The following is a 14,583-nucleotide window of genomic DNA, read 5'->3' on the forward strand; positions in this document are numbered from 1 at the left end:
AAAAAAAAAACCTAACCTAACCAAAGCAAAATAAAAAAAAAAGGGGTGGGGGGTATGAATAACACAGGGATTAGAAAGAAATTGGGCTACCTGTGACTTTCACCTGATTTTAAAAAAGTATCCAAAAATTTAACCAGGGCCCTCAAGTGGCCAAAAGATGGTACTACAATGCCTAACTTACCTTTTTTTCCCTTCCTTCCTTCCTTCCTTCCTTCCTTCCTTCCTTCCTTCCTTCCTTCCTTCCTTCCTTCGCTCCCTCCCTCCCTCTTTCCTTCCCTCCCTTTTTCTTTTGTTGGTCATGGAACTTAAACTCAGGGATTGGAAGCTGTCCCTGAGCTCTCTCCCTCAAGGCTAACAGTCTACCACTGTGAGCCACAGCACCACTTCCAGGTTTGTGGTGGTTAATTAGAGATTAAGTCTCATGGACTCTCCTGCCACAGCTGGCTTTGAACCACAATCCTCAGATATCAGCCTCCTGAATAGTTAGGATTATAGCTGTAAGTCACCAGTGCCTGGCTGCAATGCCTAATTTATTTTTTATTTATTTTTTTTGGGGGGGTCGGTTGTGGAGCCTGAACTTCGGGCCTGGGTGCTGTCCCTCGGGTCTTCAGTTCAAGGCTAGTGCTCTACCACTTGAGCCACAGCACCACTTCTGGCTTTTTCTGCTTATGTGGTGCTGAGGAATCGAACCCAGGGCATGCAAGGCAAGCACTCTACCACTGAGCCACCTTCCCAGCCCCGCAGTGCCTAATTTCTAAGGCAAAGAATAGCACTTGAGTTTCAGTGTTAGGAGAGAATAAGAATAATAACAACAACAACAAAAAAGAACCATCCTCTTGTTTTAACATCTTGCTGGAAATTTTTCTAAAGATCTTACTACATTTAAATGACTAATCATGTAAGAAGAGTTAACTTTTATGCCTATTGAGCAGTAAAACAGGCAACTTTTGCCAGGCTCATACTTATAATCTCAGGACTCTGAAATCTGAGGATCTTGTTTTCTGATCCAACAAAGGGAGACAAATCTATGAGACTTTATCTCCAATTAACCATCAAAGAGCTACAACTGGAGGCATAACTCAAATGGTAGAGATCTAGCCCTGAGGGAAAAAATCCCCTAAGAGCAAGCTCTAACACACACGCACACACACACGCGCGCGCGCGCGCGCACACACACACACACACACACACACACACACACACACACACACACACACGGGCGGGTATGAATAACACAGGGATTAGAAAGAAATTGGGCTACCTGTGACTTTCACCATTTTTTCCTCCCATCCCCATCAACAAGTTGTATAGTTCATTTTCAACAAGTGTCTAGTAAGTACCAACTATTACTGCATTTGTTCACCCAAAATAGTACATTCTAATCAAGTGTATACTTCAAAGTTTCTACGCCTTAAATGTCAGTCTCAAAATTACAGAAGCCAAAAAAAAAAACTTCATACTTACCCACACACATTTTGACGTCATTCACAGTGAAGTCTGGATCAGGCATCCTATAAAACAAATACCAGTAAAACTAAATGGAAAGCACAACTTGTCTAGTTATTTTTTTTTCTTATAGTACTGAGAACTTCCTAATTAGACACATCAATATTCACATTTAGTTTTTAAATTACTTTTTTTGGGGGGGGTGATTGAACTCAAGGCCTGGGAACTGTCCCTTAGATTTTTATCTCAAAACTGAAGCTCTTATCACTTATGTCACTTATCTCCATCTTTTTTTTTGCTAATTAAGTGAAGATTCTTCCCAGGCTGGCTTCAAACTGTGATCTTGAGATCTCAACCTCCAGAGTAGCTAGAATTACAGGCAAAAGCCACTAGTGGCCAGCTAAAATTTCTTCTTAAATACAAGAGAATATATATTTATCAGTATACTTAGGGGGAAAAAATTGTTAACTCAAAAGTTTCTGTAAAATGTTAACATGATGAATGAGAATCAAAAATGAAAAAAAAAATAAAAACAAAAGCCAGGCATGGTAGCTCACACTCTTAATCCTAGCTACTTAGGAGGCTGAGATCTGAGGATCATAATTCAAAGGCACCCAGGCAGGAAAGTCTGTGAGACTCTTCTCTCCAATAAACCACTCAGAGAACCAGAAGTAGCACTGTGGTGCAAGTGATAGGGCGCTAGCTTTGAGCTGAAGAGCTGAGGGACAGTGTCCAGGCCCAGAGTTCAAGCCCCATGACCAACCAACAAAACAAAACAAAAAAACAGATTAACTCATCTGGATGCTGTACCAGAGTCTTTTGTATACTCAAGGCTAACATACTATCACTTGAACTACAGCTCTACTTCCAGTTTTTTGTAGTTAATAGGAGATAAGAGTCTCATAGACTTTCCTTTCCCAGGATGGCTTCAAACCACAATCCTCAGATCTCAGTCTCCTAAGTAGCTAGGATTATAGCTTTGATGCACTCACACCCAGTTTGGTTCACTGCTTATTAATACAACAAAATACTCAAAAATATATGAGCTTGGCTGGGAATGTGACTTAGTGGTAGAGTGCTTGCCTTGCCCTGAGTTCAAGCGCCAGGACTGGCAAAAAAAAAAAGAGATAGAGAGAGAGAGAGAGACAGACAGACAGAGAGAGAGAGAGAGAGAGAGAGAAATATGAGCCTATTTCATACAGGAAGCAATCTAGAAAAATACTTTAAAAAGTATCTGGGATTTCAATATCAAATCAGGCACACAACACTTACTTTATTCCAAGTCCATCAGAATTCTTGAAAATCAGAGGATCTCTTAAGCCTCCTCGTTGTATATATTCAACATTAAAATCTGTCAACATAAAAATCAATTATTACAAAGACTGGAGATATCTCTGGAAAAAATAAAAAGACCATAAAAAACATCTAAGTAATAAGAGTATAGACATCTGGTATTCTGTATATATGATTGTGTTTTGTTAGATGCTAATGTATGCTTCTTCACTAAGAAGCTTCTAAGAAAGAGGGAGAGCAAACTGAGAAACAGAGCTTGAGAGTTTAAGACTTAAGCAACAGAGGGAAGCAAAAAATTAATTCTGACCCTAAATTACATATATCGGGCCGGGAAAGTGGCTTAGTGGTAGAGTGCTTGCCTACCATGCATGAAGCCTAGGTTCTATTCCTCATTACCACATAAACAGAAAAAGTCAGAAGTGGTACTGTGGCTCAAGTGGTAGAGTGCTAGCCTTAAGCAAAAGAAGTACAGGGACAGTGTCAGGCCCTGAGTTCAAGCCCAGGACTGGCAATAAATAAATAAATAAAAATATACATATCATCTTTGCTAATTAGCTAAGGATCAAAACTTCATGATACATGAGCAATTCCACCTATATTTTAATAGGTGTATATGAATAAAATTTAGAGTCTTATGTAATTTGAAGGGGATATGTGGTACTGAGGTTAGAATTCAAGGGCCTCCTGCTTGCTAGACAGACAAAATGTCACTTGAGCTATTCCATCAGCCCTTTTGCAGCGGTTATTTTCTTCTACTGTTTCTTTTTTTTTTTTTTGGTCAGTCGTGGGGCTTGAACTCTGGGCCTGGGCGCTGTCCCTGTACTCCTTTTGTTTAAGGCTAGCACGCTACCACTTGAGCCACAGCGCCACTTCCGGTTTTCTGGTGGCTAATTGGAGATAAGAGTCTCATGAACTTTCCTGGCTTTGAACTGTGATCCTCAGATCTCAACCTCCTGAGTAGTTGAATTATGGGTATGAGCCACTGGCGCCTGGTGCACTGGTTGTTTTCAAGTTAGGGTCCTGCTTTATTGCTCAGGATCCTTTATTGCTGGGGATTCTTCCTGATGCTGCTGTCCAGCCATTGTGTTTCTGTAGCTGGGATAACAGGTACATACTACTATGCCTAGCTACTTGCTGAGACAAGTCTTTTGAACCTCTCTTTGCCCAACCTGACTTCAAACCCCTTATCTAGCTATACCTAGAAAGTGGTTAGGATTACAGGCCTGGGTCATTGCACCAGGCTTACATTGTTTTTTTTTGTTTGTTTTGGTCGGTCATGGGGCTTGAACTCTGGGCCTGGGCGCTGTCCCTCAGCTCTTCAGCTCAAGGCGAGTGCTCTACCACTTGAGCTACAGCGCCACTTCCGGTTTTCTGGTGGTTTATTGGAGATAGGAGTCTCACGGTCTCTCCTGCCCGGGCTGGCTTTGAACCGCGATCCTCAGATCTCAGCCTCCTGAGTAGCTAGGATTACAGGCGTGAGCCACCAGCGCCCGGCTACATTGGTTATTTTCTTGAACTAGGGTTTTGCCTTATGCCTGGGCCTTGCTCCTTCTGTTTGTGCTTCCCTGTGTAACTGGGAAGATATGAGTATTACATTAATCATTGGTTAAGATGCAATCTCATCAACTTTTTGGTCTTGAACTGTGATTTCCCCTATTTATACTTCCGAAGAGTTAGGAGTTATAGGCTTTATCCACCAATGTCCAACCTTGCACATTTTTTGGGGGGTATGGGGGGGTAATCAGGGTTTGAACTCAAGAGTCTTATTTGTCTTGCTTGTTCAGCTGGCACTCTACCACCTGAGCCATGCTTCCAGCCTGACTTCGTGCTGGTTATTCTGGAAATGGTGTCTAACTTTGCCTGGGCTGGGAGCAAATCTCAATCCTCTGGATTTCAGCCTCCTGAATAGCTAGAATTATAGACCTGCACAACTGGCACACAGCCTACTGAACTATTTTTTGTTTGGTTTGGTTGTGAGGCTTAAACTAAGGATCTGGGCATTGTCCCTGACTCTCTTTGTGCTCAAGGCTAGCATTCTACCACATGAGCCACCACTTGAGCCACAGTACCACTTCTGGTTTTCTGGTGGTTAACTGTTGATAAGAGTCTAACAGCCGGGCACATGTGGCTCATGCCTGTAATCCTAGCTACTCAGGAGGCTGAGATCTGAGGATTGCGGTTCAAAGCCAGCCCGGGCAGGAAAGTTCATGAGACTCTTATCTCCAATAAACTGCTAGAAAACCGGAAATGGTGCTGTGGCTCAAGCAGTAGAGCTCTTGCCTTGAGCTGAAGAGCACAAGGACAGTGCCCAAGCCCAGAGTTCAAGCCCCACGACCAACCAAAAAAAAAAAAAGAGTCTAACAGACTTTCCTGCCATGGCTGGCTTTGAGCTGCTATTCTCATATCTCAGCCTCCTGAATAGCTAGGAATACAGGTGTAAGCCACTAGCACCTGACCTACTGTACTATTATTTATTTATTTATTATTTAAATTTTTTTTTGTTGGTCATGGGGCTTGAACTCTGGGCCTGGGTGCTATCCCTTAGCTCTTCAGCTCAAGCCTAGCATTCTACCACTTGAGCCACAGCACTTCTGGTTTGCTGGTGGTTTATTAGCCATAAGAGTTTCATGGGACTTTCCTGCCTGGGCTGGCTTTGAACCACAGTCCTCAGATCTCACCGACCTGAGTAGCAAGGATTACAAGCATTGGTCATCAGTGCCCGGCTACTGTACTATTTTTAATTAAAAAGAAACCAAGGGATGAAAGAAGGAAAAGGCCTTAGGAGAAAACTCCCAACAACATTCCTACCCTAATAAAATGCTACAGGGCTGGGAAGATGGCTCAGTGATAGAGTCCTTGCCTTGCATGCATGAGGCCCTGGGTTCAATTCCTCAGCACCACATAAACAGAAAAAGCTGGAAGTGGCACTGTGGCTCAATTGGTGGACTGCTAGCCTTGAGGTGAAGAACTAAGGGACAGCACCCAGGCCTAGAGTTCAAGCCTCACAACCGACCGGAAGAAAAAAAAAAGATACTACAAATAGAGAACGAGGCAAAGGTAGGAGAATGAGAGAATCATGTATAAGTGGCTTTCTGTAACAAAAGGAAATAAATGGTATCAACAGGAAGTTTAGCTGCACAGATGCTAAACCCACAGTTCTGAATGTACAACTCTTATATTAAGGGGCAGGAGGGATGAACCAAATTCATACTGACCTTTTCCCTCCATAAAAGTAACAAAATTAGCATTATATTTGTTGGTGTGGAGTTTCTCTTCTAAGTCAAAGGTTCTTTTTCCTTCAATTTCATCATCTGAAATGCCATCATCTTCATATCGTCGTCGCATGGTGCCACGCTGAGAAAAAAGGAACATCAAAATGAAATGGTGTAGTTTCACGCTTCTTTAACAAGAAGTCAGTGTTCTCTACACGTATAGAGTGCTTCTTTCAATCCCAGATGCCATGTGAAACATTAATTTTCCTTGTCCTATGGATCTTTTGTTTTTCTCAATTCAAGACCAACTGATGTCTCAAAAGCATTGGTATAACGAAGTTTTAATGAGCCACTGTTTTTCCTACCTATGAATTTTACCCTTTGCCAGTAACTCTATCCTAGAGATATACATTCATAATGAAAGCATAATCAAATAGGATCTATAATGTTTTGTCAAAGGATGATAAACTGTCTTAATCAATATTTAAGTGAAGATACAAAATATAATTGTTCCTGGAAAAAAACAGTTCAAAGCCAGCCAGGGCGGGAAACGTCCATGAAATTCTTATGTCCAATTAACCACCAGCAAACCAGAAGTGGTGTGGCTCAAGTGGTAGAGCGCTAGCCTTGAGCTGAAGAGCTGAGGGACAGCACCCAGGCCCAGAGTGAGTTCAAGCTCCAGGACTGACCAAAAAAAAAAATAATAATAATAATAATTGATATGGCTGCGATTGAAATCTACTCAAAGTTGTTTCTTTAATGTGCTACTTTTGTTTATTATTCTACCATTCCTTATTTCTGTATCTAGTAGCTTCTACTTGACAAATTCCTTTGCTGATCACTCAGCTACTGTGGCTGAAAAAACATTGCCATTCCTGACCAGAGACTTTTTTATATACTGAAATGTTTGAAAATCAGATATATGAAAATATTGTACTTTATATTTGTATTCAGTGACATTCATATAATACCTCTAAAATAATTGTATCATTAATAGTATTTTTTTTTTGGTCAGTTGTGGGGCTTGAACTCTGGGCCTAGGCGCTCTCCCTCAGCAATTCAGCTCAAGGCAAGCGCGCTACCACTTGAGCCACAGCACCACTTCAAATTTGCTGGGTAATTGGAGATAAGAGTGTCATCGACTTTCCTGCCCAGGCTGGCTTCAAACCACGATCCTCAGATCTCAGCCTCCTGAATAACTAGGATTATAGGTGTTGAATTACTAGTGCCCAACTAGCATTTTCTTATAACCAAGATGTTTTCTCTGTCTATATTCTGTTAGGAATTAAAGATTCTGCTCTAATTCCACTTCCAGAAAACAGAGTTTTAGAGTAACTTGCTGGTGATGATATAAGAAATCAAGTAACAGCTGGGTGCTGATGGCTCAAACATGTAATCCTAGCTACTCAGGAGGTTGAGATCTGAGGATCGTGGTTCAAAGCCAGCCTGGGCAGGAAACTCTGTGAGACTCTTTTTTGTTCCCCCCCCCAGAGCTGAGGACCGAACCCAGGGCCTTGCGCTCGCCAGGTGGGCGCCCTTCTGCTGAGCTAAACTCCTAGCCCCAAAAACGTGAAGTTTTTTTTGTCGGTCGTGGGGCTTGAACTCTGGGCTTGGGTGCAGCTCAAGGTGAGTGCTCTACCACTTGAGCTACAACGCCACTTCCTCCGTGAGACTCTTATCTCCAATAAACTACTAGAAAACCGGAAGTGGAGCTGTGGCTCAAGTGGTAGAGTGCTTGCCTTGAGCTAAAGGGTGGAGAGACAGCACCCAAGCCCAGAGAGTTCAAGTCCCATGACCAACAAAGAAAGAAAGAAAGAAAGAAAGAAAGAAAGAAAGAAAGAAATCAAGTAACCATGGTAGCTTCATGTCTCACACTGTGAAAAAACTTTTCAAAATCCTCACAGCACAGCCTTAATGTGTACTTCTACACTTTTTTTTTTCCTTACACTGTCACACAAGTCTTGCTGAATATGGAATGTCAGATACTTGACATACAGAAATAAACAGGCATAGATCTCAGCGCTTAAGGAGACTTTTGGCTAACAGGGGGAGAAAACATGCAAATAAACTATTGTTCTTTATTGACAAAGGGCTCCATATAAGGAAAGGCTCCACATAAAAAAAGATGTTTATTCACTGATTATAACTACTGGACATCTATGAAGTCCCTAGAGCTATGTGTATAATATACTCTTTTGTTCTTCTGTCAAGTGAAGCAAAATACTTCTTTGGGGTTTCTCTTTACTTACTGGATTTCTCACTACTTTCTCATTAATAATATATATTTTAGCCCTTCCCCCTAAAAAAGGTTATGAAGCCATTAAAAATTTAATCATTTATTAGTACAAGCACAGTGAAAATCATGGCTTTACAGTGCTGAACCTTGGGCCCAGATTTTTACCATTTTATCTAAATAAGAGACTTGAGCACAGGGAAAAAATGTTAACATAATTTAACATAATTGCTTTATTACAAAAAAGATGAACTTGCATAGAGGTCAGCAGTACATAGGATGTGTTCCACATATAAAAAAACATTAGCAGATAACACCAAGTCCAACAACATAACATAAAAGCATCACCTATACATACCTATATATTTTGGCAATAGGCTTATATATACCCGTTTCTTCTGAACAGACACAGGGAGGGAAGGAGGGTAATAAAGCAGAATGTTCAAGGGAAGAGGAATATAGATAAAATGAAACTTTAACCTAAAAGACTTAGGTGGTAAGATAAAGATGTTCAAGGTCAGCCTGGGCTATGTAGCAAAAAAACTTGATCTCAAAAGAAAACATAAAACACTTATTCATCTTTTTTCATGTGTCCTGGTGTAAGGGCTTGAAGCCAGGGTCTGGTGTCTGAAAGCCACCATTCCAGAAGACCACAGGGACAGAGTCACATATAGCAAAGGGGTTTGTTGTCAGACAGGGCTGACAAGGCCACCTCCCTCATGGGAGAGAAATGGTGCCTGTCCTTGTTCAGAGGCATCCTTATACAGTCATGGGATTAGAGGGGGGAGGTATCCGCATGTGCACCTGGTCCCTGAAGATAGCACCATAGGCAGGACAGAATTTAGGTCTGGGTGGAGAGCAGGAATGAGAGCAGGGAATACAGACTAAATCCTGGAGAAACTGGTAGGAGTCCCAGGGATTGTCTTTTCTTTGTGAAGGGCAGGGTTGAATTCAGTTCTAGGCGGAAGAAGTTCTGCTGATAAAGTTGACGGCTAGAAATACATGCTCAGGGCCTAGGATACTGTAAGCCCCAAATGGAAGAGGACATACTAACAGTGCTCTTGCTCCACCCTGCTGTGTCTTTGCTGGTGCTCTATCACTTGAGCCATTCCTCTACTTTTAGATTTTTGCTGGTTAATTGGAAACAAGTGTGTCAGATTTGTGTGCCTAGGCTGGCTTCAAACCTTGATTTTGGGATTTCAGCCTCCTTTAGTAGCTTGGATTATAGGCATGTAACACTGGCACCTACTGTTATAAACCTAGCTACTCAAAAGGCTGAGATCTGAGGATTGAAGCTGGGGGGAAAAAAGAGATGTCTCACTATAACCTAAGCTAGCTTTAACCTTCCCAATGCTGCGATTATAGGGGTTTTGTTTGTTTGGGGGGTGAGGGGGGTCGGTCATGGGGCTTGAACTCAAAACTGAGGCATTGCTGTCCCAGAGCTCTTTGTGCTTAAGGCTAGTGCTCTACCACTTGGAGCCACACTCCACTTCCAGTTTTTGAGTGGTTAATTAAAAGTCCCAAGGGGACTTTTCAGGCCAGGCTGGCTTCAAAACAAAATCCTCAAATCTCAGCCTCCGGAGTACCTAGGATTACAGGCATGAGCCTAAAGAGATTTTAAAAGGCCCAAACACTGAGAAATAATTATGTAGTTATACCTACACCAAACAATGGAAACAGTAACATCTCAGAAATTTTGTTCTTTTTTCAAGTCAAACAATTTTTCATTTGCATTAGCCAATGAAATATCCAGAGATTCAAACACTCCTGAATATGTTTGTACTGACTGATTCCTATAGCACACTTCCAACACAGAAACAAAATAGTACTCAGAGTTATTTATTTAGTGCTGGTCCTGAGGCTTGAACTCAAAGCCTGAGCTATTTTATGCTCAAGGCTAGAAGTGCTCTATCACATGAACCATAGCTCCATTTCTGGCTTTTTGTGATTAACTGGAGATAAATGTCTCAGGAACTTTACTGCCTGAGCTGGCTTTGAACCTTGATCCTTAGATCTTTGCCTCCTGAGTAGCTAAGATTATTGGTATGAGCAAGCAACCAGTGGGATTCCCCTCCCCACAATGTTTTTTAGTACTTTTTCTAGGATACATAATGCAGGATTGGCATTACTGTTACACAAGAAGAACTTATAGAAAAAGAAAGCTGAAAACAGGTATGGATGGCTCAATGGTAAAGTAAACATGAGGCCCTGACTTCAAATCTCAGCACCACCAAAAAAAGAAGACGACAAAAAAAAAAAAGCCAAAAAGCCTGAAATTTATCTGAAAGCTAAACCTAGCTGCCCAGAGGCTAAGATCTGAGAATTGAGATTCAAAGCTAACCTGGGAAGTGGCGCTGTAGCTCAAGTGGTAGAGCGCTTGCCTTGAGTTGAAGAGCTGAGGGACAACGCCCAGGCCCAGAGTTCAAGCCCCACGACCGACAAAAAAAAAAAAAAACAAAGCTAACCTGGGCAGATAAATCCTCAAGACTCTTATCTCTAATTTACTAGAAAAAAGCCAGAACTAAAGATAGGGTACATTTGATTAGAGTATCAGTGTGAATGAAAAAAACAAGTGAGCAGCACTGGGCCCCGAGTTCAAGCCCTAGTACCAACACACACACACACACACACACACACACACACACACACACACACACCAGTGTGAATGAAAAAAACAAGTGAGCAGCACTGGGCCCTGAGTTCAAGCCCTAGTATCAGCTAACACACACACACACACACACACACACACACACACACACACAATCAGTATGAATGAAAAAAAAACAAGTGAACAGCACTGGGCCCTGTCAAGCTCTAGTATCAGCTAACACACACACACACACACACACTGTCAAGCTCTAGTATCAGCACACACATGCACACACACACACACAGAATGAATAAGGGTAACTTCTTTTTTTGGCATCTACCAAGAACAGAACTACAAACTTGAAAGGACAGCTTGTCCTAAAAAGCATTAACTGTAGATATTTGCTTGGTAAATGATATTACCCATCAATGTGTCACATACAGGCTGCTTCTCCTGCATCTTTAGGTGAGATCAGGGAAATAGCAAGCAGTCATTTGAGACTGGAAGATATCATAACAATTCCCTTTCTCTGGAGCTGTGATTAATGTTTTGATTCACAGACAAAAGTTAATCTCTTAATCAACATTATGACCTCTTCTGAAACAGATTCATAAAATTTCACATCTAGGATCAATGTAAAGCTTTAGAAGGAAGAAGCATAAGACCAAAAGCATGTTTTATATATATCTTCACAAACATATACATTCCTCTCCCTTACCACCATATTAAAATTTCCTGCAAGATCTCTTCCCTTCTGAAAAGTCAAGTTCCCTCATTGTGACAACAAAAGGTAAAGTAGAGTCTAGTGTCAGTTGCTCTTGCCAGTAATCCTATCCTGGTCTGCCAGGAGACTGAGATCTTAAGACTGTGGTTCCAAGCCAGTCCAGGCAAGAAAGATTGCCTGACTTTGCATCTGGGTGCTGTCCTTGAGCCTTTGTGCTCAAGGCTAGCACTCTACTACTTAAACCATAGCTGCACTTCCAGCTTTTCTGGTAGCTGATTGGAGATAAGAATCTCATTGACTTTACTGCTCAGACTGGCTTTGAACCATGATCCTTAGCCTTCAGCCTCCTAAATTACTGGATTACAGGTGTGAGCCACTGTACCTAGCAACTGTGAGGTTTAAAAGAGAATGTATTTTCAGGTGTTTGCAAACCTGTCTTATAAATGAAAAGGCTAATGTAAAACACAGGGCATGGTTGAGATGGGTTTCTGGGTTCAAATCCTGTCTCAAGCTGGGTGTCAGTGGTGTACACCTATAATCCTTAACACTTAGGAGACTAAGAAAATGATTTCAATTCAAAGCCACCTGAGCAAAATAGTCCCCACTCTAATTAGCAAAATACCAGATTGAAGGCTTGACCCAAGTGGAAGAGTACCATCCAGCAATGAAAAAGTTGAATGACATGTGCACTCTTCATGTTGCCTTCATTGGAGCTTGGAAAACTGAAGTAAAAATTCTGATACTTGGGAAATGCTAAATAATAAGCTCTTGCACATTTCTGATCCAGGAATAAGTATGTCTTCCTTTGTAAACTGATTTTATAGGATGACTGTCTTTGTTTGGAAAGGGAAACTTTTATGGGAATAAACAATAAAATTTTAGATAAATAGAACTGATAAATAATACAAATGTAGCATAACATTTTCATTATATATTCATAGTATGTAAAATTCAGGTTTTCATATAAAACCTATCAGTCTAATAATTTATATTTGTGAGTTTCTTGGCTTGTACAATATTTTGTCCATTCTCTTAAAGACAAGTATAAGAAGTCCTTTTATTTTTATCTAGTAATTGTCCATTATATTTTAATATAATATCCTGAATCCACATTAACTGTTGTTTTTTAATATGTTCCCCCCAAATCGACTTAATTATCTCAAAACCATTTAAGCCCATCCTTACCTGATTTCTGAAAACATTCTTTTAAATAATAAAAGTATATAGGGATTAAAAAAAAAGAGGGCTGGGAAGCTGGCTTAGTGGTAGAGCGCTTGCTTTGCATGCCAGAGGCCCTGGGTTCGATTCCTCAGCACCACATAAGCAAAAAAGAAAAAAAAGCCGGAAGTGGCGCTGTGGCTCAAGGGGTAGAGCGCTAGCCTTGAGCTGAAAAGCTGAGGGACAGCATCCAGGCCCAGAGTTCAGGCCCCACGACCGCACCAAAAAAAAAAAAAAAAAAGAAAAGAAAAAGTTGAGTGAGAGTAAGAGACCTGGAGTTGAAGCCCTGGTAATCAGCATACAGGCACGTGACTCTCACTAAGCAATTGTGCAGAGTAACAAAGATATAAAGCACAAAGATAAAAAGCAGTAACACAGCTAAAACTATATCCACAATTGTGGTTGTGAGCAAGAATTAAGATTGGAATAGCCGGGTGCGGTGCCTCACACTTGTAATCCTAGCTACTCAGGAGGCTGAGATCTGAGGATCGCGGTTCACAGCCAGCCCAAGCAGGAAAGTCCATAAGACTCTTATCTCCAATAAACCACCCACAAAACCAGAAATGACACTGTGGCTCCAGAGGTAGAGCGCTAGCCTTGAGCTGAAGAGCTGAGGAACAGTGCACAGGCCCAGAGTTCGGGCCTCACGACCAACCAAAAAAAGAAAAAAGAGAAATGATTAAATTCTGGTCCTAGGGCTTGAACTCAGGGCCTGGGTACTGTCCTTGAGCTTCTTTTGCTCACAGCTAGAGCTCTACCAGAACCACGGCTCCACTTCTGGCTTTTTGGACAACTAGTTTATTGGAGATGAGACTATCAAGGACTTTCCTGCCCAGGCTGGCTTCAAACCGTGATCTTCAGAGCTCAGCCTCCGGAGTAGTTAGGATTACAGGCATGAACCACTGACACCTGGTTTAGGGATTAATTCCTCTGCAACTGCAAAGTGTTCGCAATTAAAGATGAGGTACTCATCTGTAACACAAAAGTGTTGCTTAAATAGAAATGCCTGTTCTAAGTGGTTGCTTTCTGTTTATCTATGCTGAGAGCATGAAGGAGCGGTCAAACATAAACAGGGGATGCGTAGAGCAGTAAGATATAGCCACCAGCACCGGGCTCTTTTTTTTTTAAGTCTAGTCTGCAAGACTGATGTATATCTTACACTCACATCTCAAATTAGACTAGTTCCTTCTCCTGTTTCATATGTCCAAAAACCATAGGTGGCAGGTGACTGCCATACAGGACAGCACACAACTATTGAAAGCAGCAGCAAAACCAGGTGGGGACTGGTTAACCTAGCTACTCAGGAGGCTAAGATCTGAAGATCAAGATTTGAAGTTATCCTCAGCAGAAAAAAATGGCAGACTCCCACCTCCAAAAATAACCAGCAAAATGCCAGACTGGAGGCATGGCTCAAGTGGACAGTGTTAGCCATGAGCAAGTAAGCCAAGAGTACAAAACCTTGAGTTCAAGCCCTGAACTGGTGCATGTGTATATGCACATAAATGCACACACATGCACACACACACACACACACAAATGCAGCAGAACCAATGCTGAGAAAACCAGCCACTGGTAAGACAATTCGATATGCATAACTTATTGGGATGGCAACATATACTGAAACTGCACTATATTTTTGGTAGGATAATCAGCCTTACAAGTATAATTTACAGTTAATACAACCTCTGCTTCTGGTATCCTCTAAGACATCGTACCAGCAAAGGACAATTTCTATTTTGTTGGGTTTTTTTTTTGGGGGGGGGTCCAGTCATGGGCCTTCACTCTGGGGCCTGGGCGCTGTTCCTCAGCTCTTCAGCTCAAGGCTAGCACTCTACCACTTGAGCCACAGCGCCACTTCCGGCTTTTT

General features: G+C 41.6%; 1 protein-coding gene across 1 annotated transcript in view; it reads right to left on the reverse strand.

Annotated features, from left to right (window-relative positions):
- Positions 1-14,583, reverse strand: part of Kdm2a (lysine (K)-specific demethylase 2A) — a 115,769-nt gene that overhangs the window by 57,052 nt on the left and 44,134 nt on the right. Inside the window, exons 3-5 of the mRNA XM_013020886.1 lie at positions 5,955-6,093; positions 2,719-2,797; positions 1,465-1,511 (exon numbers count right to left, since the gene is read on the reverse strand). Of these exons, the coding sequence (XP_012876340.1) occupies positions 1,465-1,511; positions 2,719-2,797; positions 5,955-6,093 (265 nt within the window). The remainder of the gene's footprint in view (positions 1-1,464; positions 1,512-2,718; positions 2,798-5,954; positions 6,094-14,583) is intronic.

This window comes from Dipodomys ordii, unplaced genomic scaffold (assembly GCF_000151885.1).
Source record: "Dipodomys ordii isolate 6190 unplaced genomic scaffold, Dord_2.0 Scaffold54, whole genome shotgun sequence".
In the NCBI taxonomy this organism is placed as follows: domain Eukaryota; kingdom Metazoa; phylum Chordata; class Mammalia; order Rodentia; family Heteromyidae; genus Dipodomys; species Dipodomys ordii.